Source organism: Pseudomyrmex gracilis, unplaced genomic scaffold, assembly GCF_002006095.1.
Source record: "Pseudomyrmex gracilis isolate BER0280 unplaced genomic scaffold, ASM200609v1 scaffold_6, whole genome shotgun sequence".
In the NCBI taxonomy this organism is placed as follows: Eukaryota; Metazoa; Arthropoda; class Insecta; order Hymenoptera; family Formicidae; genus Pseudomyrmex; species Pseudomyrmex gracilis.
This window is the reverse complement of record NW_018020590.1, coordinates 343,513-369,913: the sequence shown is the minus strand read 5'-3', so window position 1 is coordinate 369,913 and position 26,401 is coordinate 343,513. Positions and strand designations below refer to the sequence as shown.

Genomic DNA, 26,401 nt, shown 5'->3' with positions numbered 1-26,401 from the left:
TAGGAGTATCGTCTCCTTGCGTTGCGCGCGCGCGTTAGAGGCCCCGTGGTGTGACGCCCGAGGCCCCGTTTGATTAGCTTCTTTCCCCTTTGTCTTTCTTCGAAACGAGAGTATTACACGTAAACGAATCGTAGAGACACGTACCAAGCTCCCTCTCTCTCTCTCTCTCAAAACGCAAACGTCGCAATTTTTGCGCTCTCGTGTCTAGCGAGGCGATCAGAGAAAATCGAAAGCACAATGATCATCCGTGAGAACGAAGAAGGGAGGACGATGTATTCCGCTTGTCTTTGAAACTAATGAGAGATGTGTGCGTTCTCGTCCTACCTTCCAGCGGTCCCAGAGAGGAAGCGGTACAATGTATATGTGTATATATATATATATATATAGAAAATGGATGTATATAAGCGATAACGTAGTTTCGCTATAGTACATCCATCCAATAGGGTCAAATGCATAATTGGTGTCCGATACATTCGAAAAAAAAGCAGCTCCTCGAATGAATACTCAAAATACATATCATCCCGTTTTTTAATTAATTGCATGGAACTTCGTGTGTACATAAATAATGAAAGAAATTTACGGTACAACAAACGAATATGGACGAATGTGACAGAACCCATTAATGCATCATCTCATTATATATACATATATATTAAAGCAACGTAATACAGCGACAACGTGGCACGTCTCTCCAACGAAAAAAGACACGTATGCATCATCGATCCCTACGTGAAAAACAAGATACTTTACGCGAGTTTTGAAGCAATCCGCAGGATTCCTTGAAACTTGATGAAACCGTATTACAACCGGCGCATCGACTGACGTCGTATCTTTTCTTTTTTTTTTTTTTTTTTTTTTTGCGCTCGATTTTTTCAATATTGAGATTGGACGAGCACGGCCCCTTGATTTTACACGTTGTGTGCTCTAGTCTCGTTTAATATTTTGTCCGTGTATATTCTTTTCCATTTGTATCGTAATAAATTTTGACCAATTACTTTTNTTTTTTTTTTTTTTTTTTTTTTTTTTTTGCGCTCGATTTTTTCAAGATTGAGAGTGGACGCGCACGGCCCCTCGATTTTACACGTTGTGTGCTCTAGTCTCGTTTAATATTTTGTCCGTGTATATTCTTTTCCATTTGTATCGTAATAAATTTTGACCAATTACTTTTCTCACCTCTCTTCTCTCTCTTCCTTTTCTTCTCCACGGCGTTATACGGCCCATGACCACCCGTCGTCCCGCGTTGACGAAATGCGCGAAAAATACAAAATCTAAATCTCGCCGATATAACTCGTATCATCTATGCAATTCTCTCTTTCACACATACATCTTTACACAATCTCGCATTCAAACTTATGGCGCTCAGACTTATTTTCCGCGGACACACAAAATATATATATTATATATATATATATATGTGTTTATATATATATATATATATATAAATTATATATATAATTATTCATATATAATTATTCGTTAGTTTAACTACTATTTTACTTAATGTAGAGATATTATTTTTACGGTAATACTAATAACGAGGAAAGTCGGGTGGAACAAACGCGTCGTTTGTCATATACGCGTCGATATATATACGCAATTTCGTGGAGAAATCGAGGAACCTGTGTGATCCTCTCTCATCTTTTTTTTTTTTGTTTTTTTTGTGTTTTTTTCACGTGCAGGATGCTGTGCGAGATCATTTGTCAGTGTGTTACCCAAGTGTGACTGTGTACGTGTGTACGCGAGTAGATAATTCTCGGTTCAATCTTCACTGTCGCACTTGTGATTGCAAGCTCGCAGGTTCGTCGAGTTTTGTTAATTGTACACACACTTCGGCGCAACAAAAAACCCCCTCCATTTTCCGAATTGTTGTTAATTAAGAACTTAACGTTTTCTACGCGCGTTCCTAGAGCGCGAACGCTGAGATCAAAAGAAGTATCGTACGTGTTTTTTTCGGGGAGGGGGGAGGGAGTTCAAAAACAAAAAAAAAAAAAAAACGAAAAGAAAAATACTCAAACGCGAGATTCGCGAAAAATCGTAATCTAGTGCTCAAGTGCGCGATCGCCGAAACGATCTCTTTCTTCCTCTCGTTTTTTTGTCTAGTCCTTTTGGCACAAAATCAAACGTCGCAGGTTAGACAAATATAAAACGTTGGACTCGTATCTCTCGATGCCGATTAAAATTGATACTGACGAAGATACGAGAGCATGCTTTGAGACCGAATATAATTAGGTATATATTTAGGCTCAAAAGCGGTCAAGGAATTCAAAAAAGTATTTTTAGAAATGTGTTTTGAAAACAATGGTCTCAGTCAAAACAATATACTAAAACATAGAGTAAAAAAAATCGAGAAAGATGTATGATCCAACATGCTAAACAAGCAGCCTCCGTTCCCCAGCAAACGTTCGACCCAAGAGATTTCAGGAACGAGCAGAGAATTTAAAAACAATTTAAAAAAATAAAAAAATAAAACAACAACAATAATAAAACACGATGTTAAGAAATACGGTTTAAAAAGTTGTCAGCGGAGATCGTATGATACGGTCCGCAACCAGATCGATCCATTTGCGGACCTCGACCTCCGCGTGAAAAAAACGGAAATCAGAGTAGCGTCTTGTGATGGTGTGTGATCATCAGTCTCGCTACTTAACTATATATCAGTCGCAGAAATATCGAAGCGTCGATCTTTTGCGGGCAATAAAGAGGCTCTTTCTCGCTTGTCAAAATCCAAACGGATGATATCCGGAAGTATTCAGTAACACTTCCGTCTCTCTCATACGTCAAAGCTTATTATCAGAGTACTCGACGAGCCGCGAGCGCGATCTATGCAAGCGTCAAAGGACAGGGGATAAGCGAGTGGGGCATACGGAGTAGCGGGGGAGCGATGACGATAACGGTGGGTAAGTGTTTCCATCTCTGTCTCTGTCTCTCTCTCTTTAAATATATATCTCATAGAACTTAAAAGCTGGCTTCGTTGTATCCGGTCAGCGGGAACTCGACGGACTCGATGACAACCGACCGACGAAACGGACCGATTGATCGAGGCGAATTCCCGTCGCGTAAAAGAGATTATTGGCAGCCGTGGAATTGAGATATTGTGCGCGTTCGGTCCTCTGACGACAACGGCATCACATCGGCATAGGATAATGGCGACAACCACGACGATGACAACGATGACGATGATGGTGACAACGGCGGCGGCGGCGGCGACGACGGTGATGACAGCGAAGTGAAAGGCCAGTGACTCCGGGAACGCCAAGATAGGATCATTCCGCGAGCCATCCGTTGCTGTCGCGTTTGTCACTGGTGCTGGTCTCGGTCGTCTTCCGCGCTCGATGAACGGTAAAAGATAGGTTGCTGGATCGGCCGCTGCGTATACTGGGTGTCGCGACATGGGCGGCTCGATGGAGCACTCTTTAGGAGAAGATACGGAGCACCTGGAGCACACGCCTGGAGCAGAGCGGGCAGCTCGGGTCCTGGCTCTCGCAGACCCGATTGCCGCAGTCCATGCAGAAGTGATTGTGTCCACAGGGCACCAAAGCCGCTGTGACCTCTTTGTCACCGCATACGACGCATTCCCGCCGCGCTCCCAGGAGCGAGTCCGTAGGTGATGCTGGGCTCGCTGTCGCCGGCGGTGAGGGTCTCGATGGTAGCGGGACACTGGGAAACGACCAGATCGACGACGCCGACGCCGGCTGCGACTCGAAAGACGGCGACTCTCCCAGACCTTCGTCTCTCTCCAATCCACCGGCCCCCCAAATCGCGACGATGTCGTTCAGTCCGATGGCGCCGGAACTGCTGGACGAGCTGCTGCAGCTGCCGCTGCCGCTGCTGGAGAACGCGCCGTTGGCCGAACTGCTAGAGCTGTTGGATCCTTGCTGATCGATACCTTGAGAAATCCCAAGCACCGAACTGAGCCCGCCGCGACACAGCTGGCCCAGCAGATCGGTGTCGTCGACGCCAGCGGCTGTGCCGGTGCGCAAGGTAATGTGCGCTTGTATCTCTTCTCTGGCCGCTTCAACGCTGTCCGGTAAACCAGTCACTTCGAAAACGGGCTCCTTGTCGCGACTCGGCGTCACAATGTAGGTGTGCGTTTGATGCTGGATTCGCTTGATGGTCGCACCCTTGGGTCCTACGACCAGACCGACCACTCTGTAGGGCACTCGCACCTGAATCGTCACATGTCCGGGCACCGTTGCCGGTGGCCCCGGTGGCGCACCTAGAAGTGCGCCGAGCGAGCTCTTGCGCGACGCGCGTATCTGTGAGAAGTGTTCAGCTGCAGACAGGATCTCGCGCTTCGCACGAGCCACATCCTCTTTGCGCCCGGTGACGACGAACACCGGTTCTTCACCTCGCACTGGAGTCTTGATGTAAGTGTTCGTCTTCGCTCGTAATGCTTTTATCTTGCAGCCTGCAATCAAACAAAACAATCATTGATCGTTAAGCTCGTGCATCATCTCGATTATATATAAAAACTTAAATGTCTTAACAAATAACTATCTTTTAACCTTTTAACGTAAATTTTAATAAATGTTTAACATTATAATATCAAAGACAGAACATAGATTACGTTATTGCGCGCATTTATACTATGTTTTATTTCGCGATACAAAGCCGCCCACACGTAATGAGCTTCGGAAAAGTAGAAGCGCGTTAGTGACGCAATTGTTTGCATATCGCAAAGCGAGATGCGCATAGTGGGATGAGAAGAGCGGAAAAGGGAGAGAGAGAGAGAGAAAGAAAAGCGCGTGCGTTTTGTAGTAGGATATGCCGCGCGATGCGAGAGGCGGCGACGTAAGAGAGGGAAAAAGAGAGAAAGAGCACATACACAGGGTGCAGGAAACTGGAAGGAAGGAGGTCCCGACCCGGTCTGGTCCTCGGTCTCGCAGACTCTTTGGCCTTGAGCCAGCGCAATGCTAGCAATGCAGGTGAACCACTCCTCTTTCTCTCTCCTTTCGTTTTTGCCACTCTCTTTCTCTCTCTCTCTCTCTCTCTCTCTCTCTCTCCGTTTGCGCTCCTCGCATCTCCTTTTCATACGCGTCCTGAGAATCTTGCGTTCTCCCTGTCCTTCTCTCCTTCTTCTCCCTCCCCCGGACCTTCCTTTCATTCAGTTCACTCTCTCCTTCATCGCGATGGAAGGAGAGAAAACGATGCGCGTTGCATCGCATACCAGGCGGGGCTTTTTTGTCTCTCTGCCGACCGGCCGCGGCGCGCGCGCTACACATCGTCTCGCAATCAAATTTTGCATTTTCCAACGCGCGCGTAAGCAGAATTCAATGTGAAACAGAGCGCGCGGGAAAGGCAAAAAACCGAATAAATTTGCGAATAAATTCCAGAATTATTTCTCACTCTTTTATCACAAACACGCGAATATCACATTAGAAACTCGTTTCTCGTCTCGCGAAGGGCGCAATCTGCTTGGAATAACTTCGCGCAACGTCACGGACGTTTCCGTCTCTTCTTCAGTCGAGATATCGTACCGTGACATAATCATCTGAACGTCGATATAGAACGAAACGGCGCTACGTGGCGGTGAACGATTGGCGAGCGATAAAAAGAACTGACTCCGCGACTTGTCAGCGAGTCTAGAAAACGCGTCGGGAAGATCTCGCGAACGTTATCAGATGCCACTAATACATCATTCTGATGTGCCACGCCAAATATTAGGTATGCGTACCATTAGATGTACATGTAAATTTGCAACAATGTGTGCATTATATTTATATTGTATAAGGAAAAGTAACTGTAACCAGTTTGACAAAGTTGATTATCAGAGACTTTGTTCTGGGAAGTTTCAACGTCGAAGCATCAAAGTGCGAAACTCTCGTGACCCTAGATAGTTCGCGTGGAACTTTGAGATCTCGTTCGTGCACGCGTAACTGAGAGAGAGAGAGAGAGGACGAAGTTTTCTCTCGAAAACTCTCCTTCCTCTCATACCGGAATTTCGCTCGGAGCAAACCGGAGCGCGGCAGTTGCGATTCGGCTAAATAACTTCGCGTATAGAAGCGAGAGAGGCAGGTGAACGTGGTAAAATCAGAGAATACCGGGCGCTCACGCGTGCACGCGGGGACGAAGACTCGCGCGCGCATACAGGTATATGCGCGAGAGAGCGAAGACCCGCCAAGGAGAGGAACGTTGCCACGCTCCGTAGAATCTCGGGGAAGGTGGTTGAGAGACGGTGGTGCCGATGGTGGTGGTACAAACGGAGAAAGAGGAGACGGTGGGGCGTGGGTCGTGCACAGTTGAAGGGCCGCGACCAAGGTGAGGTGAGACGGAGAGGCAGGTAAAAGAGAAGAAAAGAGAAAGAGAGGAAGAAAGAGAGAAGGAGAAGAAGGAGAAAGAAAGAGAGGAGAAAGAAAGGCTCCATCCGTCGGAGAGAACGCTACTCTAGGGATCCCCTCGCTTTGTTCGCTTCGTCGGAGGGACGAGAAAATACGAAAAGAGAGGATGATCCAAAAGAATCGAGTAACTACGTCGGTCCCCACCGGTCGGTCCACTGCGCTACATTCTGTTCGATATCGCGAAATTGTAGACATCGGCAAACACGAATCCGAAACGGAACTCGAGCCTCGGATCAGCACGAATGCACACAGTGTTGGCGCGATTCAATACCTCGGTTCGGTGAAATTGATCGATCGGGACGAAGATCCCGATCGATCACATTGTCAAATAACAAAACTAACCATAAATTTACCCTCCTTTCTCGGAGAAAATTTATGTCACTCACACACGTATCTCTAATCCACGCGAGGCACGTGGTACGTTTCCTCCCTAAGTACGAGTACAATGATGAGCGAAAGGTAGAGCGGCGCGCGCGTATGTGTGTGTGTGTGTCTCTCTCTCTTTCTCTTTCTCGCTCCGTTCCCACGATACGTCACGCGCTCGAATGACGTTGCTAAAATCCGCAGCAGCAACGGCAGCAGCAGCAGCGGCTCCCCAAAGGCCGCAGGATCAATAGCTACAGGCTTCCATACGGCCCACGGCTGCATTATAGACGCTCCGTGTAACTCGAGTACACAGGGCGTCGAATGTAGGTTGTGCCGGCGCTTCTAAATTTGTCCTTGTTGAACTCTCGATTTTTTTTTTTTTTTTTTGATATAATTCTTGCTCGGAGCTATTTCTTCAAATTGTTTCGCTTCGAGATTAAAGTATTTTAACACGATAGACAGGTGTGTATAAGAGAGAGAGAACGATTTTGAAAAACGAAGTTTTCCAAATAAAAATTGTCTAAGAAAATTAAGTTATTACTCTTAATGTAGTTCTCAGAAGGGTTTTTGAAGCTGCGCTGTTTTGAAGGAAGGAAACATCCAAGAGACACTCGTGGACCATCTGCTCGCTTTAATTAGGCCCGCCGAACAGCCCAACAAGAAGAAACACTTCTCTCCTTCGTAGATCTCGCTTAAAGTTTCATCGAATAAATGTTGAAAAATTTGAGCAGAGAAGCGAAAGATTTTTATGAGAATCTAATCACCGAAATATTTAAATTGTAAGTTTGCATCGAATTTTGCTATTTATTTTATTTTCTTATCTTCTCAATAACATATAGTGCAGCATTTCTTTAGATATTTACCTTCTTTTTTGTTACAGTTACACAGTTGTAACTTAAAAAATAATTTTAACAAAATTTTTTACGCCGTAAAGAACTCGTTTAAGCGGAAGTCTCGTTACAAAAGACTCCGTCTTCACCATGCGAGTCTCGTCTCGCGAGACGTAAAACTACAAAGTTAAGATCTCGAATGTCCCGGCTTCCACGGGTCGGTCGGTGACGGCGCGCGATAGTTTGTTTAGGGCCCCGACGGGCCCTTAAGTAGCGGTACCCTTTAGAGTCGTAGACGCGTCCGTAGGTCCGTACACAGAGAGCTGGCATCACGAGTTTCTCAGGCAGGTCAGTGAAACTGCGCCGTCAAGTTGAAGGCCAACACCCCCACAATGCAACGGCCGAGCGCACCACCGCTCTGTGTGTTCCCCACCATATCGTTAAATCCCTCCGCGCTCTCTCCCCCTTCCTCCTGCGTCGTCGTCCATCCCCTTTTCTCCACCGACGTCTCCGCACCACCGCTCTCTCTCCCCTTTCTAACATAACCCCACTCGACACGCGCGATATAACCGAGAAAACTCCAATAACGCCGATAAACTCGCCGCCTCCGCGCCGATGCCACCTCTGTACAAATACTCCCTCCTCGCGCCAAAGTGGACTTCGCGCGCCACAAACCGATTAATCATTCCCTCCCTTTCCGAATTAGCCCATTTTTTTTTTTTTACGCCGCACCTGAAGATTTCCCCCAAACTCCGAAAGCCATTCCTCGCGAAGAAGAAGACGAAGTTAAAATAAACATTTTTATTTTATTTGATTTTATCTTTTTTTTTATCAACGAAGAGATAACTCGACGTAATTCAAAACACAGTCATATTTTGATATTATGAAACTTAAAAAAAAATATAAACACAAAATATAAGCGGAGAATCGATAGCTAAAAGCTTTTAATTTCCTTCTCGGAAAAATGTCTAATGAAGAACAAGACTTAGTCGGCGACGCTTGTGAACGTAATTGCGTCTCCACATCATTAAACATCGCAGTCCAAATCTGCAGCGGCAGCGATTCTCGTTCTCTTTCTCTCTTTCTCGCGGCAGCTCAACCAAGGAAGACGTAGGAGCACGCGGTCATTCGTGCGTTGACCATCGGGCAGTCCGGATCGGCGGTGCGCGCGCAGGTGTGGTAACGACCCGTCCATCGTCTCTCTTTTCTCTACACGGTATGAGAGAAAGAGAGAGAAGAAGAGGAGAAAAGCGAGAATCATCTCCTCCCTCTCTTTTTCATTCGCCGCTTCTCTTTCCCGCTTTCTCTCTTTCTCTCTCTCTTCTACTGACCCCTCGTCGCAAAGGACAGAAATTCCAGCCTCTTCTCGAAATAGATCGATGACACTCTCGACGACTAAGCGTATATACGCACGCACGCACGCACGCACGCACGCATGCACGCACCGTCTCGCTCGTGCCACGCGCGCTCTCCTCCTTTCTCGCTCTTCTTTTTCCTTTTCTCTCTCTCCTTCTCTCTTTCTCAGTGATGTCTCTGAAATAACCGAGGCGAGGCTCACTTATCGGACTGGGGAATAAGGTGCAACGCACGCATCCGTTCACCAGCGCTCTCCGCGCCGCGGCTCTCTTTTCTACGTCTCTCTTCGTTTCCATTCGTGTATATGTCTCTTCTTCTATTCTCCGCTTCTTCTTTTCACGTTCTTCTTCTTTATAATCACTCTCTCGCTCGGTCGTCATTTCTCTTTCTCTCTTGCCCGCATTTTCTCTCTCTTGCTCTTTCTATCCCGTACGCAGTTGCAACTGCCATCGCGTCCCGACACTGTCTCGAATGGCAGTGGAGGTCATACTATATTAAGATTGAACTCCACTGACACTGCGTGGCCTAACAGCGTTCATTTTCCTCCTACTCCTTCGTTCTCTCTCTCTCTCTCTCTCTCTCTCTCTCTCTTTCTCTTTCTCTTTCTCTTTCTCCCTATTCCACCTTTCTCTCTGTCCTTCTCCTCTTTCTCTTGCGCTCTTCTGCTTCTCCTTCTCGTACCAACACTCTTTTCTACCAGACCCGAGCGGCAATCCTCACGATAATATGCTCGTTTCCACGTGAAGATTCTAGACGACGCGACGGTCTGTCGGAGATCTCACGATGGAAAATGTAGATTATAACCAGGCCGTTAATCTTCTATGGAAATGCAGCGCGCGCGCGGGACGATGGTCCTTGAAGAGAGTGTAAGGGCACCCTCGAGCCTTCGTCGTCGAGGACGGCCGAACGGATCGTTTGCCGGAAGCGATAAAACAGCGCTATATATTTTTTTTTTTTTTTTTTTTTTTTTTTCATGCGAATCACGAGTACGCAATTTCTACTTGTGCCGAGAAAACAAATAAATAAAGCGACCGTCTCTTCCGCTTCGAAATTAATTTCAGTAATTCCGAGTGCACATGCAGTTCGCATATCCATTGCGGGAGAACGGGGAGGCGTGTATTTACTCTCCGCCGTCGATGATTCATTGTGTTCAGTTTACCTCCGCCGTCGATCGGGAACTTATGCGGCCGATACGGTACAGTTATAATTACGCGATAATGGATGTCACGATATTAACAAGCCGCAGTATATACGCACCAGTGAGAGGACATACACGTTTGACCACCGTGGAAGCCGTTCCCGCCCAGTGCCCCTCGCTCGCCCGCTTCGGACGAGTCCAAAGGGTTGTGAATCATTCGAGTGGTCGATCGACCTACCTCAAACTCGCGGAACGACCGAGGGAGACAATGCGCTCGTGAAAAAGTTACGAACATAAGAGAAAAAAAAGAATTTTTGTTGTCACGCAGTTTAGCGTCGGATGAGATCAATCGAGAAAAACCTAAGATACGATAAAGGTGTTCCCGTCACCGGACTTGTTTTCACTTGACTCCTCTCGGTCGATATGTTTTTCAAAAAGTAGAAATGACTTTTACTCAGCGATAAGTTCGTCGATTGTCATTGAATGTTTCTCTGTGTTTTGAAAGTCTGCGTCTTACTTCGCAGCCTCCGTGCATCCATCCTCTTACGTTTTTCTTCCTTTTCTCGCTCTTTTTCTCCATCTCGCCAATTGATCGTCGGATTATTATCAGTCGCGCTCGGCGCGCGCACGTTCTCGATTCCCGATAATCCGCGTATGCCCGAGGGATTTATATCTTCTAACAAGTAAAAATCGGTTGAACATGTACATATGCCCGCGCACGAGCTACACACACACACACACACATGTGAGAGTAGTGCACATCGTGCAAACGGAAACTACCGACGCGACGACGAAAAACCGCGGACGGAAGGAACTCTCACGAGTAGTCTGTGCGCAAAAGTGCTTTTGCGCGCGGAGTGTGTTTACACCGGGCCCATAAATAATCGTCCTAAAAGAATAATTCAAACGCCACAAGCGTTCGCGAGAGACCGCGCGGCTTCCCAGTTCGCGAGACTAGCATTTCCTGTTTCGACCGCCAATGAGCTGAAGCGCGATTACTCACGCGGTTTCCTCGGAGAGCTTTGCTAATTTATGCCCTCCCCGGTTAACGTTTTCATATGCCGTTTATCCACGTGATGCTTCTCTTCGCGGGATGCGTGGAGTTACCACTTACATAGATAAATATAGTAAAATTCCACGGTGTTCTCTAACTAGAAAAAAAAATAAAAGAAACATTCCACAATTTTGAACAGAGAAACGTGTCTCTTCTTTAATCTTAAACTTCTTTGACATTTGATAAAATAAATACGATAACAAATGATGATAGAAACAACTTTTAAACCAATAAAAATAAAATATTTGTCGTTCCAGAGAAGCCAAGAAACTCTTGAAATTTGATACTGTATGAGTTGACACACCACATGATTAACTTCAGATACTCTGTACATGATGACAGAAAGAAAGTTTTTTTTTAAACTAAAACTATAAAAATACTTTTAGAAATTTCATATGTAAAGAAAGTCAAGAATTCTCATATAACATGTAACTTGTATTACATTTTTTATAAGATATACGATAAAGTATCATTTCCGATTTTCCATTTTACCGCTTATATCATGAGAAAGCACACACGATTTATACAAACGACCAATAAATCCGAAAAGAGATTTAGCAAGTACACGTTCGTGTGTAATCCGTCCGGCAAGACGAATCGCGAATTGGTAAACTCGGTTGCGTTAGAAAGTTTATGCGTGGGTGAACCAATTTAATGTCAAAACGCGCGTTAGCGGCCCACGCTGTCGTATTTCTTTTCTCTCGTTCCGCACGAGCGTAACGCACACGGATGCCTTACGATCGAATAGTACGTCCATTCAGCGGGCACTCGAATGAATATCGGGCGACGAGAAAGAAGCTTCGGACAAGAAAAAAAAAGTCGTCATCCAATATAAGTAACCTCTCCAACATTTAACACGTTTAAAATCTCTCGATTAAACGACGCACTTCGATTCACAGTTTGAAGTACAGTTTGATGTCTCATTTTCGATATGTAATAATCGATCGTCAAGACGTTTTTACTTACGTTTTTTCGAAATGTCAAATGTATAATTTTTGTATTTTTAACATTATTTCATTTCCTTTCAAAACTCCGCAGATGTATGAAATGCAATTTCGAAGTGCGAATAGAACGATGTCGAGAATATCAATGTTTGTAATATCTAAGACCGCGCCGGGTGGTGGTATCGCTGTCTAGATAAATGCCTCTATTTATTCATGCGGTCCGTGATGTACGAGACTACTTTTTTTCCTCTTTAACTTTGCTTCGTCGCCGGTCGCCCGTGAAGCGTTTTTCATTCCCGACCTTCCCGCCCGCAAAGAGGATCGATATTGGGCAGCGGATGAACTGCATTAATTAGCGTCTTTATATAACGAATCGCGGCGTATATTGTGCACAGCCTGTGGAATATTAATAATACGCGACCGACTCGTCGAGAGAGTTTTACGTCATCGGGATTCGTGCAAGCGGACACGGTGTATACCCGTGGAATGCGTGTCGTGCAAAGTGTGTATACAGGGTGTCGAGAATATTCGCGCGATACCATCAGGTGTGTGTATAAAACTATTACATATGTGTATGTGTGTGTGTGTGTACGTACATGCGTATATAAGATAGTTTCGGGATACTACCTTTTTTGTGAGCGATAACATCGTAACTCACACACAACAGGTATCGCGATGAAAGATTTTTGAAGAGCGCGATTAGTAACGACAGCAGTGTTGAAAAATATTTTATCGCGTCATATCTACGTCATTTGTCGAACGTTTTCGATTCGTCCGGCGCGAATGATAAATTATTCATGTAGCTAAAAAAATAACTGTAGGTAATTCGACCCAAAAAAAAAAACCCTGAAGAAAATAAACAAAACCCTTCCTAATCGCGAGATCTTAGACGTCCAAGATTTATTGAGAGTCACTGTTAACCGACTCATCGGGGAAGTATGACTCGAGTCTCTTCTTAAAAATAAATGGTACGAGCGCGAAAACCTTGTGCACACAAAACAGAATGGGGAACAAAGAAACGGGATATTGGAAAAATATTTTTATTCCAACGCGATACCGCGATAGCGGCGCGCAACACATCATCGCTCACTTTATTTTCCACGCTCTTCGCTACAAATTATTTATCGCTAAGGACGAGGATGTGATAATTTCCGACTGTGATAACGTGGCGCGTCCGCTTATCACGGGAAAGAAGTATATTATAGCCGCGATTATTTTGAAGAAGCTCCGACATGTCTCTCTTTTACTCACGCGCTAAAAGCTGTATTATTTTTGAATGTGGATCGCGTCGTCGTCGTCACACGTGTCACTTCGAAACTTGTATGTTTCTTCTCTCTTTCTCTCTTTCATCGTTTCAAATAAATAAATAAGCAAATAAATAATGTACCAGATCGAGGCAAACGCTCAAAAATAGAAATATTTGAATTATGTATCTTGTATATATTTTGTGTGTGTGTGTATATATATGTACAAACTGTGGTTATATCATTCGACATCGCCTAACCCCCCCTCCCTCTCTTTCTCATAGTCGTTCACCCTTCGATGCGCGTCCAGCCTTCACACAGATACACACGCACACTCCTGGCAAGACACGCGTGGTTTTATCGATCACTCGCAGAAACAGCCCTCGTCGTATAACAGGCCCGACCGGTGTTTCCAGCCCAAGATATTGACCTAACAGTGAATCATCGACGGCCGTAACTACACCGCCGGTCATTACGTAATAATAATAGTAATAATATATATATATATATAATTCGCTGAAATAAAAATTTCCCGCGTTCATCAACCGAAGTCGTGATCGAGCGCGAGATCGGTATTTTAACCGTCGTCGGGCGCGCGTAAATCGGCGCGCGATTAAACTCTCTCTCTCTCTCTCTCTCTCTCTCTCGAACCGGCTGGAACAACGGCCGCGCGGCGCGGTCGTCGCCTCGTGGTCAATAATTCATTGATTATCCGCGGCGCAAGCAGGCGCGATTCGCGATGCGCGACGTACGCGCCAAGTGTACTGCAACGTATCTCGCACGTGCGATAAGCGCTGCGCGCGTGTGTGTGTACGTATGCGCTTGTTGTTTTCATTATATTCTCTCCATTCAGTTGTTGCACCAGCGGCGTCGCGTACGTCGCGATTGTCGCTGCAGCACTCGGAGATCGCGCGTGTTAACATCTCTGTGCCCCGAGAGAGGGAGAAAGAGACAATCTCCCTCCCTCGCGCAAACGAGATCAACAAGCATAGAATAAAATGCATCTCGCTCGAGTACGTACAAATTGCGAGATCACACAAAGAGAGAGAGGAGAGAGTCCGTGACTAAACCTTGACGTTTTCTAACACGTGAGGCGGGCAAGCAGGTTTTCAGAAGAAAGCTCTTCTTCACCCTCCGAACACACCGATCGATATGTACGTGATGCACGTTCGTGTGCCCAGCACGATGGTTCCAGAAAAGATTAGCGACCGTCTACGCCAATGTGGTTTCCATGGAAACTTATTCAGAGACAGAAAGAGAGACCCCGGGTTCCAAGACCAAACCGTACTCATTTACGTTTTCGAAAGAGAAAATCGCACGACCGGCGCGCCGTCAGGAATTCAAAGAGGATAATGGCGAGCGAAAGAAAGCGTCACGCTTGTCTGTTTGTAAACGCACCTTTCCCGTTATAACCGAAAAACGTCGATATTCTCAAATATTTTTTCAAATTTCTTTTTCTCCGTTAGGTCGAGTGTCCCACCGGGATCGAGAAAAGAACGGGGATAGTAGAAACACGTCGTTGCGGCTCGTTCGACCGACATGTGCTGGATATCTCGAGGTCTTCTCCTCTCTTTCAGCAAACACAATCGAATTTCGGCGCTACCTGAAAATCGTTCGGTCAACTTGACCCGACGACACGGCGTTAAAACGTTCACGAAAGTTACGTGTGATCGATGAACACAAATACATGTGAAATCAGATAAGCAAGCGGCAAATCGACGGCATTGAATTTATCTGATGTATTATTAATAATAAGTCAATAATTTGTAATACGCAATTTTTGAACGATTATCTTTTTTCGATTGCCACAGTCGCCGAGATATCGGCGCGGACAAAAAAATCTCAAAAGAGATTTCGCGCGAATCGGGGCCTTGGTATCCTTGAATTCATTGCGACACCCGAGCGAGAAACGCTTTTTTGCTCGCGAATTGAACGTAAACACGCAGCTGCGCGCGCGGTTCCTTGCACTCGGCGCGTCTCGCGAGATCGATCGTCTCGATATAAAGATCGTCACGATATGTTGATTCTACATAGTCGCGTCTTCGCGCGGTGCAAAAATAATTGTTACTACGTGGACTGAACCGCTTCGTTATTTATATATATCGCGGCTATCGATTCACGTCTCCTCGCGTCACCGAGCGAAGCAACTCAACTATTCGTGTAAAAGGCGTTAATCGATAGTTTATCTACAACGAAAGAGAGAGAGAGAGAGAGCGAGAAAGAAAGAGTGAAGAGATACTGTCACTCGCGCGTTGCACGCGCAACAAAGTCGCGCCAATATTCTCGCAGATATTATTACGAAATCGCATTATTCGATGAAATAAAAACTTTTTGCGAGAGTTGCACCTATCGATTGTTAGAAATTCAACCTCTTCGCGATCGTGACGTTAATCGAAATTGTTTAACGTTTTGTATCAATCGCGAGAAGATAAACAGAAAAAATTTACGAGATACGGAACTTTTGAGCTGATTTAAACGCGCGTAGCGGTTTTAGATATAGGAAACCTCTGGCTAGCTCTCTTTCTCAGATCCTACCTATCTGAAAACTCGACTGACCGATCGACTCGGCGAGTGGATAACCGCACAAGCCGCTTCGATCTCGAAGAATGTTCTCATATGAATTCGCCTCACGGACCTCCGGTGCGCGTAATGCCTCCTGGAGGTCTCGTGAAGGACCAACTGACGGGAAATAGATCGTCCAAGAATACCGAATGTGAGAGACAAACGTGACTTCCCGCAACCTTTACGCGCGCGTCGATCCAAGTGAATTAGCGACGATTCTCTTTCCTTCGGAGAGAAAACTTGCGCAAGCCGATGTGTGCCATTTAAAAGTTCGTCAAACTCGCTTCTCCGCGACGAAACGCTTGAATAGTCAACGCCGGGAGGAAGGAAAGGCGAAGAGGGAAGCAATTCAAATTTCATTTCAACGTATATCTTGTTACACGCAAAAAAGCGCGTTAGCGTTAGAGCTCGTGTGTGCGCGTCGTGCCGAACGGCGGCACGAGAATTGCACAATACTTGAGTTAAAAGCGTTCAGTAATAAGACATGTTGGTCAACACAACGATTTCTAATTGCGTGCCTAACGTTCACAATCGCTTTCGACTAGAATCCAAACCCGCTTTCGTCCCGTGACGATAGACGCACGATTGGCATCATTAATTGTCTCCAAATTACAATCGAACGCGTCGAAACGTTCAAGTCTCGTCTCGATATATTGACGATAATAATTCCGAAACGAGATCGCGTTTGAAAACACGATCCGGTTGACTCGTTCCCCTCCTCTCTCGGCAACAAAATACGTGTGGCAAAATATCACACATGTGAGATGATCTTTCGGAGAAAATGTTTCTTGTTTATGTATATTCGCAAGATCATTCGACGGAGACGCGAAATCCGGCGATGTCCTTATCAGTCGCGAGATTCCGGAGAGAAGTTACGAGGCAGTCGTGCCGCGTCGTCTTTCGAATTCCGTGAATTCCGCCCGTCGAAACTGGTGCAGTCGCCGAGGCCCGGGCCTCGTCGCTCGATAATCTCGCAAATTTCATTCCTAAAATGGATCTCGGGGCGCGCTCTCGGATACGACGAAGCCGGAGATGAGAATTAAACGGACATCGGACTCCCGCCGACACACATGGGTCGGGGCGTGTGCGCGCGCGCGCGCGCTCGTTCATCCACGTCGCGAATACACACACACACACGTTTGTCGTCGTCGTCATCGTCGTCATCGTCGTCGCGGTGCACAAAGGAACGCGACTCGTCGCGCAAATGAGCGAAATACACCGGCGCGATATAACTTTCAAATGGCTCGCCATCAATATCACGTAGCGGCGCGAAACGCAAATCACGCTCGACTCGTTACCGTCCAGTTTGTACACACACTCTAATCGCTTCGCGGACGGGAGAGTTCTTTACACGGGACAACTCTATTCGCGTTTATAACACGCTTTACAATGAAAGCTCCCGACTGAGCGATCGAGATCGCGCTTTCAGCATTGAAGCCGTCGAAATTCGTTATCGCGATATATCGCGCGCGCGCGCGAACCGATAACGATATGCTATCAGACGTATCTTCTGATTAAAAGGCAGAACGGATGTAATATACGTCTCTGCGAATCGAAATCTTGCTATTAAATACTGTGTATACATGTAGGATAATAATTGAAATGAATCAGTTTTATTAACAACGACGAAAATCTGTGCCGATTATTGACGTGCGCGCGAATTCCGTCGCAGTTGCGCGGTAAAAAGGTCATAGACATGTGGGACGGCGCGTTGCACTTTCCGGGAACGGACCGTAACGATGAGGAGAGCCGATTCGAGACGCGCATCGACGCCGAGCGTCGAGACGAGAACAACACGACGGAAAGAGCCGCATGTGGCGCATTTTTGTCGCTCATGAGAGCCAATCCTTTGAGTCTTCTTTCCCGTCTTTCCTTCTTCGCACTACCTTCTCTCGGTTTCTCTCGTCGTCGTCGTCGTCGTCGTCGTCGTCGTCGACTTCGTCGCCGTCTTATTCTGCTTCTTCCTTCTTCTCCTCGAGAGACCACGAAGGCTGCAACGAAGCAGAGGTCGACGAAGAGAAGGCGGCGCGCACACAACTCAATGCACGGGAGAGAGAAACGATTCCAGTCGAAGAAGGGCCGCGTGTTCTGCCCCGCGCGCATCCCACCCGTGGTTTCCGCCGGCCTTGGAGCCACTGAACCACTCCGTGGTTCAACGATTCGAGGCCTCAGCGGTGCTCAATGCGAGCAGCCCACTGTCAGCAACACGCAGACCGAAGAATTTGTATATCGAGAAGGTAACGCGTGTAGAAAGAAAAGCCGCGCGACCGGCCGCAGAACGCGATACGCGCGAACCCGGTTTCTGATAGTGGGATTTGTTTGAGTGCGATAAGTCAGCAGAAAGCGTGGCCGCTCGGAGAGCCCCGGACAAACTTCTACGTCGGATTTTCGCTTCCACCTCTCTTTCTCTATCATCGCCGCGACGGTCCTTTTCCGTTTGCCACCCACGCCGGTTAGGAGAAAGGTAAATAAAACGGCCCGTAATCTGCTTGGGTTGCAGCTTGTTTGCCAGCTCTCCGAAAACTCATTGTTCCCGACGAAACGAAATAAAGATATCCTCGGAAACTCAGACAAGAGAGAGAACCCGGTTTTCGTATGAAAGAAGCCGCTCTTCGATAAAACCGTCGTCGCGTTTGAGACATCCGAAAAGCCTCTCCTTTGCGCTCTCCCTCTCTTTTCTGTCTCTCTCTCTCTCTCTATTCCATTTTATTTAGGAGAAACCAAAAATTCACGATTGGATTGGTTAAGTTATTAAGTGACAGGCGATCGACTTGATCGAGCTGTCAAGTTAAAACGCTCTCTATCTTTTTAAATCAAACGACACGCCATACTTCTCGGAAATAGTCATTCCCGGACAAATAGGAACGGCAAGAGTCGCGCGAGCCCGATGAGAGGTTTCGGATTCGAGGCACGATCCGAGCACCTTCCGTTCCGTTGCGCCCTGTCTCGTCCATCGGCCATTGGCCGTTTGCCTCCCGGCAAATACACCATCCAATTTTTTTCCCTCCTCTCTACTTTCCAAGCTTCCTCGCTTGCTCACATGTAGGCAGGAAGTAACGTATATTATAAGTTCGTCAAGACGAGGTGTCTCGCACCTCGACCGACGCAGATGTTACCCCGCGATATATACCACGTTCTACCTGAATATCCCGATAACGTGGCACGCCCTATTGTTGACAGTGTACCGTCGTGATGAAACCGACCGCGGCATCCGGTGTCCACTGAAGGAATCCATTTACTTTTTTTTATTGTTTTTTTTCGAAAATATATGTACTTCTCAAATTGTTTGCCCGTCAATTCGTCGGGTGCCTCTGGTTGAGGGAGGTCAAGAATATTAGGGGAAAAAAAAAAAAAACACTTTACAAACGCAGTAAAACGAACGAAGGGAATAAACGCGGCGGAACCGCTATGAGCTGGAAAATTCCGTCAAAGAACTCCTTGCCCGCCACGGCTGTTAGACACGGGTCATTATCGTTCGACGTGAAACGTTCTGCAACGAAGAGTATCGCGCGCGCGCGCGCGCGAGGAGAGAAGCTTCACGTGAAGCGCAGGCAGGTACAAAAGCTCGCCCCGCTGAGAAATATAGGTATTATAGCAACACGATGCCCTCCGGCGGTGCTGTGAGGACGAGGTCAGGTCCGGAAGGACACGGGAGACCCACGGGATGTTACCCGTGGTGTGCGGTGCAAGTTAAACGGACAATTGCAATTCCTCGGTCGAAGAAGAACGTGTATAAGCGCGGCTTCGACAGCTACCTGAGAAGAAGAAAGGACCGTTCCTATTCATTCGCTTTCTCTTTCGAAGAAGGACGACGATGTAAAACATAAAAACTGTCTTCGGGAAGATCAGATGGAATCTTCGGCTTAATTTTCTGCCCCGTGGGCACGAAAAATCGCGTCTAACGTCTTCATTGTTCGAACGCTGAGAAATATCGAAGAAATCCGAACTTGAAATTATATTTTAGATTTTGTTTATTTTATTTTATTTTTTTTTTTTTTTTTTTTGTTTTTTTATGTAAAGCGCGCCGCTGACAATGACCGCGAGAGTTCGTTCACATATGAGGAGAAAAACAGCATCGAAAAAACGAGCGCGTCGAGAAATAAAATATTTTAGGCACGAGGAGAAATATGCGCGCAGGACACGAGAACCCCATCCCATTCGTCGGCTTAATTGCATCAGACAGCTGTCTGTTTCGTCGCCGTCGATGGAAGCGGCACGTGCGTTCGTACACCTTGTCTCTTAACGCGGCCGACGATTAAGCGGCGCCATTTTTTGGGGCGCAAATGACGTTGACAGAAGATGGGCACGCGCGAGCAGGTGCGACGTGCAGTTATATCCTTTTCTCTCTCTCTCTCTCGTTCTCTTCGCTCTCTTCCTCGTATGGGAGCAAAGTTCGCGAGGCACCTGCGGATTTGTGTGCGCGGGAGGGCATGAGGGACGCGAGGCCGACGACTCCCGTCGTCGAAGAAAGAAGAAGGCGTTGGCGAGGTTAGACGAAAGGAAAGAGAGAACGAGCGAAAGGGAAAAAATCGAAAATCGGACGCGCGATGCAGACACAAATAAATCGCAAAAACATAATAATAGAGAGAGAAGAGACAGAGCGAAGCGCGGGCTCGCGGGAAGAAAGGCAGACATTCGAGACAGAGGCAACGCGCAAGCGGGGCACGCGAGGCCAGGAGAGGGTAGCAAGGTAGCCGGGGCACACACGCGCTTCTGCGTCGGTAGGTGCGTGCGCTTTGTCTCAAGGCGAGCTGCTCTCCTTCGCGGCGGCGGCGGTGGCGGCGGCGGCGGCGGCGGCGACTCTTCAAAAGAGGCCGGACAAAGGAACGGGTATGCGAGAGAGGCGCGAGAGGCCCACGGGCGGGACCCGAGACGTTTCATCACGGCCGTTCGCGAGCGTTTCGCAGGTTGAGAACCGTCTCGCGAAGAGCGACGCTTCCCCCGAGACCCGACGGGACTTCTTTGTTGTCTACGACTATCACAGCGAGCAGAATTTGCTAATTTTTTAAAATTATTATTATTATGAAATTTCGATTCGCTCGCACGATTTTCATCTTTCGTGTCGTGTTTCTATCCGCGAATTACGGATAAATTGTCGCGCCAATCGAAGAGGTCGGTCCCGTTTCTCCGATACTCGACTCCGAGAAAAAGCGCGCGCTCGTGAATTTCAACACAACATCTTTCCAATTGAGTTTGAGGTCACGTCGCAAAAGTTTGTCGGGCTCGTCCGGACGAAATATCATTTAGATGTTTACGACAGAACGAGGAGAATGGAGAGAAAGATCCGCCGATACCGTCTTGTTTACGTGAATATCTCGCGTCGGTTTGTTAAACCGCAGTGCGGAATTACATGAATGGGAAAAGAAACGAGAGAGACAACGCCTCACTGTTACTCAATAAACCGACATCTTTCCTGGAAGGAAAACGTTTTGCCTTTACGCGTTTTACACGATGTCGACCATCTTTATGGATCATAAATAACTAACTTTTCCACCGTGTTGTATTACTTGATGAAAAAAAAGTGGTTTTTTTTTTATTTTTTTTATATACTATGTAAACACGTGAAACATGTCAATCCAATGTGGTTCAATTTGTCGCGCGAATTGCTGCTTTTTCCCTATAAACTTTGACGATTTCGAACGAGCATTTCCATTTTGTTCGCGCCGGAAGAGGCATTAAATTTCAGGTTTAAATAGCGATCCCTCTCGACACACACACACACACACACACCCATGATCCGAAAGAGCGCCACGCGCGCTGCGAAACACGTGGCGCAATCGGGAGAGCGCGCGGTCTAATGTGTCGCTCTAAAGTCGTTAGTGCCTCGCTAACAATTAACGACGGAATCGGGGTTAGTGCTTTTTTTTCTGACCCGCCGTCTCTCGCATTAATGAACAACGGTGTCAGCGAGTCGTCTGTTAGGAATCATTTAGCAATTTCGATCGCGGATTACTGGGTTCGGTCGCCAGCGACCGACGTACATCCGGCCAAGGCAACGGGACCTTCGTTTTCATACATTGCGCGGTAATACCGTGCAACGTATCCCGGAATAATTCTGACCAACAAAAAAGAGGAAATAAGAGTTATATTTTTTTTGGACGCGACACGTCGGCAATTTGAGGCGAACAAAATGTTGTGTCGAGCGTGAACAGAGTGGCAACTTAATACCGATCGCGTTACATGTCCCAATAATACCGCGAGAGCGAAAGTTTCTCTCTGAATAATTGGAACACGAGGCTCGGCTTTACAGTCGCGCTTATCGCCGCATAATATACAACATACGCGCGTGTATGCGGTCGCGGCCGCGCAATCGAGTTATACTTCAACGTCCGTTGTTGGTCGCGGCGTTGACGACGACGCGACGCGTCGGTGAGGCACGCGAAAAAACCGAGAACAGAAATTACGCACGGCCGTCGTACTTTTGAATCGTTTAGTAGCGTGTGGAAAGCTCACACGCGACGCGCGTCGGCGAAGACGACAACTAATGTTGTCTCTGTGACGCGTGCGGTATCGTGTGTTTTTCTTTTTTTTTTTTTTTCGTAACCCGGTCGATTGCGTCTGAGATTTTGATCGCCGCGCTGAAAAATTAATCGTAACGCGTCGAAACATTAGCTTTTTAAAAATTGTCGCGTAACAAGCTTCGCGCGAGTATTTACAGTCGCGTAAACGGTACTCGCTCGAGTATTTGTCGACGAAGAAATGCAAAGACACCGGAGCGCTCCGGTCTCTCATCGTTCTGTCGCGGTTCTTTGTGTTATAAGGGCTCGCGCGCTCATATTTGAAAGACAAAAACAAAAAAAATGGAAGACGTCGGACGGAAGTGGGTCAGTGCCGCGCGATTCGTCATCTTTCACGACGACGCTCTCGCGTCTCCCCCTCGAAGTCTCTCGCCGAGTAGGCTTGTGCGTGCGTATCTCGTTAGAGAGCACACAACCAGAATGCTGTCGCCGTCGCCGCCGTCGCTTTCCCTTTCCGTGGCTTTTGCGATTGCGTAACGGTGACAAAAGAGCCTTAAAGCCTGGCGAGAACGCGGCTACGCCGCCTCGGCACAGCACGTGCCACGCACGCGAGTTACCTCTGGCGACAGTTTAGCTTTCTCACGCTATTCCGGAACAAAGAGAACCTTCTCGATTAACCTCGCCAACCTTTGACCAAGACGATGTTTCTAATATCCGTATTATTATCAAGTTTTAACTAATTAAAATTTTAAATACAGTCGGCATTGCGCGTAGCTACGCAATTCGTATGCCATGTTCAAAAAACAATTTTCAACAAGCAGAGAGATATATAAATTTAAAAGAGATTGAAAAACCAAAGTGGCTTCAAGCGTACACGCGACGTAGCGCACTTTGTGACGTTTTCCAAGTGTGCTGATGACCTTCGAAAACTGATTCGATTTCACAGCGCGCCGTGTGCATGCTGTATGATTTCATTAAACTAGGACGACGTGCATCGACGTAAAAAAATAAAAAAAAAATAAATAAATAAAACACGGTTTGGGACGACCGATTGGCTTCCTCTCGAGATCGAGAGTGAACGGATGACTGTGCGACGAGCGCCGACCGGGCCGTGAGTGGGAAGACGTCTGGAGAAGGAGAAGGAGGAGAACAAACGTATAAGAAAGAAGAAAGAGAGAAAGAGAGAAAGAAGAGGGCAATGTGTGTGCGGGAGTCTCGTTTCTCATTGCACGCAGCGCGCGCGTGTTCGTTGCACACGCATACAATACACCGGGAGCGAGACTCGAAGCTGAGCCGGGCGAAAGGATGTGAAGCCCGCCGCGCCATAGCCTCGGCTAGAAAGAAGCGGTCGGCCGACAGTAGTAGACAGACTTGAATCTTGACCTAGGACACGCACTGCCGACTACGTCACAGTTCGACGTACTACGAAGGTTCTCTTGCGTGCCTGGTCGACATTCACGCTCGATTCTCGACCAGAACGGAGAAAGGTCGGTTGACAAGAGCGACGCGAGGTCGAGGTTTTCCCTTGAGCGTCGAAAAAAATGCGCGAGACGCGAAAACGAGTGCCTTTGTCAGTTTTTTTTCCCACGCGTTCAAAGTCCGCTTCGCGCGTGAATGTATTTCAATTAACATTCAAATCGATTTGGAAAGAAAACATATCGAAATGTTAAAGAAACCCTCGATATTACACTCTTTTATGTTTTGAAACTTAATTTCAAAAAGAAAATTGCAGAAACCAAGTTTTAAATAAAATATAAAAGCGCGACTATAGAGAACATCGAAAAAATGACGAGCGAAGACAGTTCGTATACGTTCAAACAAATATGCGAAGGCGCGAGACGCGCTCACACAGAAGCCTCTTCTCTCGGACGTTTTCCTCGTCCGGACGGAAGTGCCACGTCGAGCGCATTGTTGCGAGCAGAGCGCACGGATTGGCCAAATGGAGCGAGAGAGACTCGATCGTTCGCGCGCGTCCGTGCATAATACATACACGTCGTCTTTGTCGCAAACTGCGCACGTGTGTACGCGTGCGTGTGCAATATGTGAGAGAGAGAGAGAGAGAGGAACGGAGAGTGTAGGTGGATGGGTTGTGCGAACCACTTCCCTTTGGTATGTACGCGCGCGGTCTTCGGAATAATCGGATACTCGCGTCTGTGTGTCGCGTCGCTCCGGGAGGATGTGCGCACTGTTGTGGAAAAGAAATGACTTTTCTCTCTCTCTCTCTTTCTCTCTCTTCCTCTCTTTCTTAACGCTCGAATAACGCTTTTTTTCTACGCACAAACTGTGTTGATATTTATTCCCGCGCGGTGTCCGACTCCTCGATCTTTGTTACAGTGTCTAATTTTACGCGAGCCAAAATTTCAATATATCTCAAAAAATTGTACCATCTTATTCACAACGTTCTATTTCAGTAAATTCAGAGTGGATTAGAAAAAAACGTGAAATTAAGTATTTCAGAAAAAAATTTTACGAGCGTAAAATATACCATGTAAAAAGTGCCACTTGTACTTTTTTTCAGTTTTTTTAAAAGACTTTGCATGTAACGCCAGTTCGCGTGCCACACAAGTCTAGATCTTATCTAACGCGTTGATAATCCTAGAATTATCCAGTAATATGCGGTTTTTTTTTTTTTTTTTTTTTTTTTTCAGAAGGGAAACGCGCAAGAATTGACGAGTTTTTCGGGACCAGCGATGCATTTCGGGTGCAACAACACAAGGCTCGCAGGGATGCAGGTTATATATCTCGCGCGGTAAAGAGAGGAAAAGGAAACGGAGATGAAGGGGACCCTCTGACAAAGGAGCGCACAGCTCCCAGCAGGAGCTCTAAGACGAGGGTACGAAAGGCGGCGAAGGAACAGAAAAGCGAAGAAGGTTCTTAGGCGAAGTTTCTCTCGAGGTGACCGACCGACCGATCGACCGACCCGCGTCGTTCGTCTCGGGATATTCGATATTCCTTCGGGTATCCACAAATACTATCCCACATCCCGCCTCGTCAACGAGCAACAAGAATATATGTCCTCCGCTTCCGATGAAACTTGCGCGTTTCTCGTATACGGGCGAATGAAATTCTATCGTATCCTGTTTTTGTCACCGGGTGTCGGTGAAAAACATCGACGAATCATGACCGCAGGCCGATTCGCAAACTTGTCGTTAATTAGCGCCGAAGGCGCTATTCATTGATGATCGGATTATGAAGAGGAAGACGCCGTCGATGTGTTTGTGTGTGCGTGTGTGAGTCTTACGATCTTGTTGAGCGAGAATGCAAATTCATCTTCGCGGTATCAAGAATTCGGAAATTCTGGATCGAAGCTCCTCAGTCAGAACTTTCGAAACGCTTTTTATACAGACAACGCGCTAAGTGGATCTCATATTAAAGATCGCACTCTCTCGTCTCGATCCCGAATTGCTAGAAATGATAAATAAACGCGCGTGCGCGTCGCCTGACCTACGACGACGACGACGACGACGATGCCAGTTTAACGCCCGTATTAGCGGACGTCATTTGAATGGGAATGTAATAAAAGTCGCGTGCAGCATAATTTAATTCAAGGTCGGCACGCCCGCTTTTCAGAGACAGAGATGCGCGAGAACGCGATTATGCGCCGGGCGACATGCATATTTTATAACGCTCTCTCCGACCATGCGCGGTATACATGTATTTAGCGGGAATAATATATGCAAAGAGCGCGCGCGCCTCTCACGTGCAATCGATCGAAGTCACCAACGGTAGCGATGCCAACTGTATAATTAACGGCGATAAAATTTCTTCATCACGTCGTTCCGCCTAAATCTGCGGGTCTTTTCATTCCCGTCAATGAATCGCGTAAATACATTATACGTACATGTATACATAGCCGTCATTGATACGCAATATATATTTTACAGCGTACAAAACGTGAAACACAATTTGCTGCAATTGCGAGTCATCGTTTTGTGGAATATTCAACGCCATCAAAACGAGAAGAATTTTCTCGCGAGAATTTTAACTATACGACGAGAAAACTTCGACGCGATCTCTCGGAGGGAAGTTCGACACACAAGAGAGGATCTCCGGTCCGGAGGGTAATCCGCGCGCGCACATGGCAGACAAAATAAATAGAAAACGAGAAAAA

The 26,401-nt window shown here is 46.8% G+C and overlaps 1 protein-coding gene across 3 annotated transcripts in view; it reads right to left on the bottom strand.

The window, feature by feature from the left end:
* Positions 1-1,639: 1,639 nt before the first annotated feature.
* LOC109858277 (RNA-binding protein MEX3B) overlaps positions 1,640-26,401 on the bottom strand; it is a 32,512-nt gene continuing 7,750 nt past the window's right edge. For all 3 annotated transcript variants that reach the window (XM_020435369.1, XM_020435378.1, XM_020435387.1), the window contains one exon: positions 1,640-4,408. In XM_020435369.1, the coding sequence (XP_020290958.1) occupies positions 3,414-4,408 (995 nt within the window). In that variant the 3' untranslated portion in view covers positions 1,640-3,413. The remainder of the gene's footprint in view (positions 4,409-26,401) is intronic.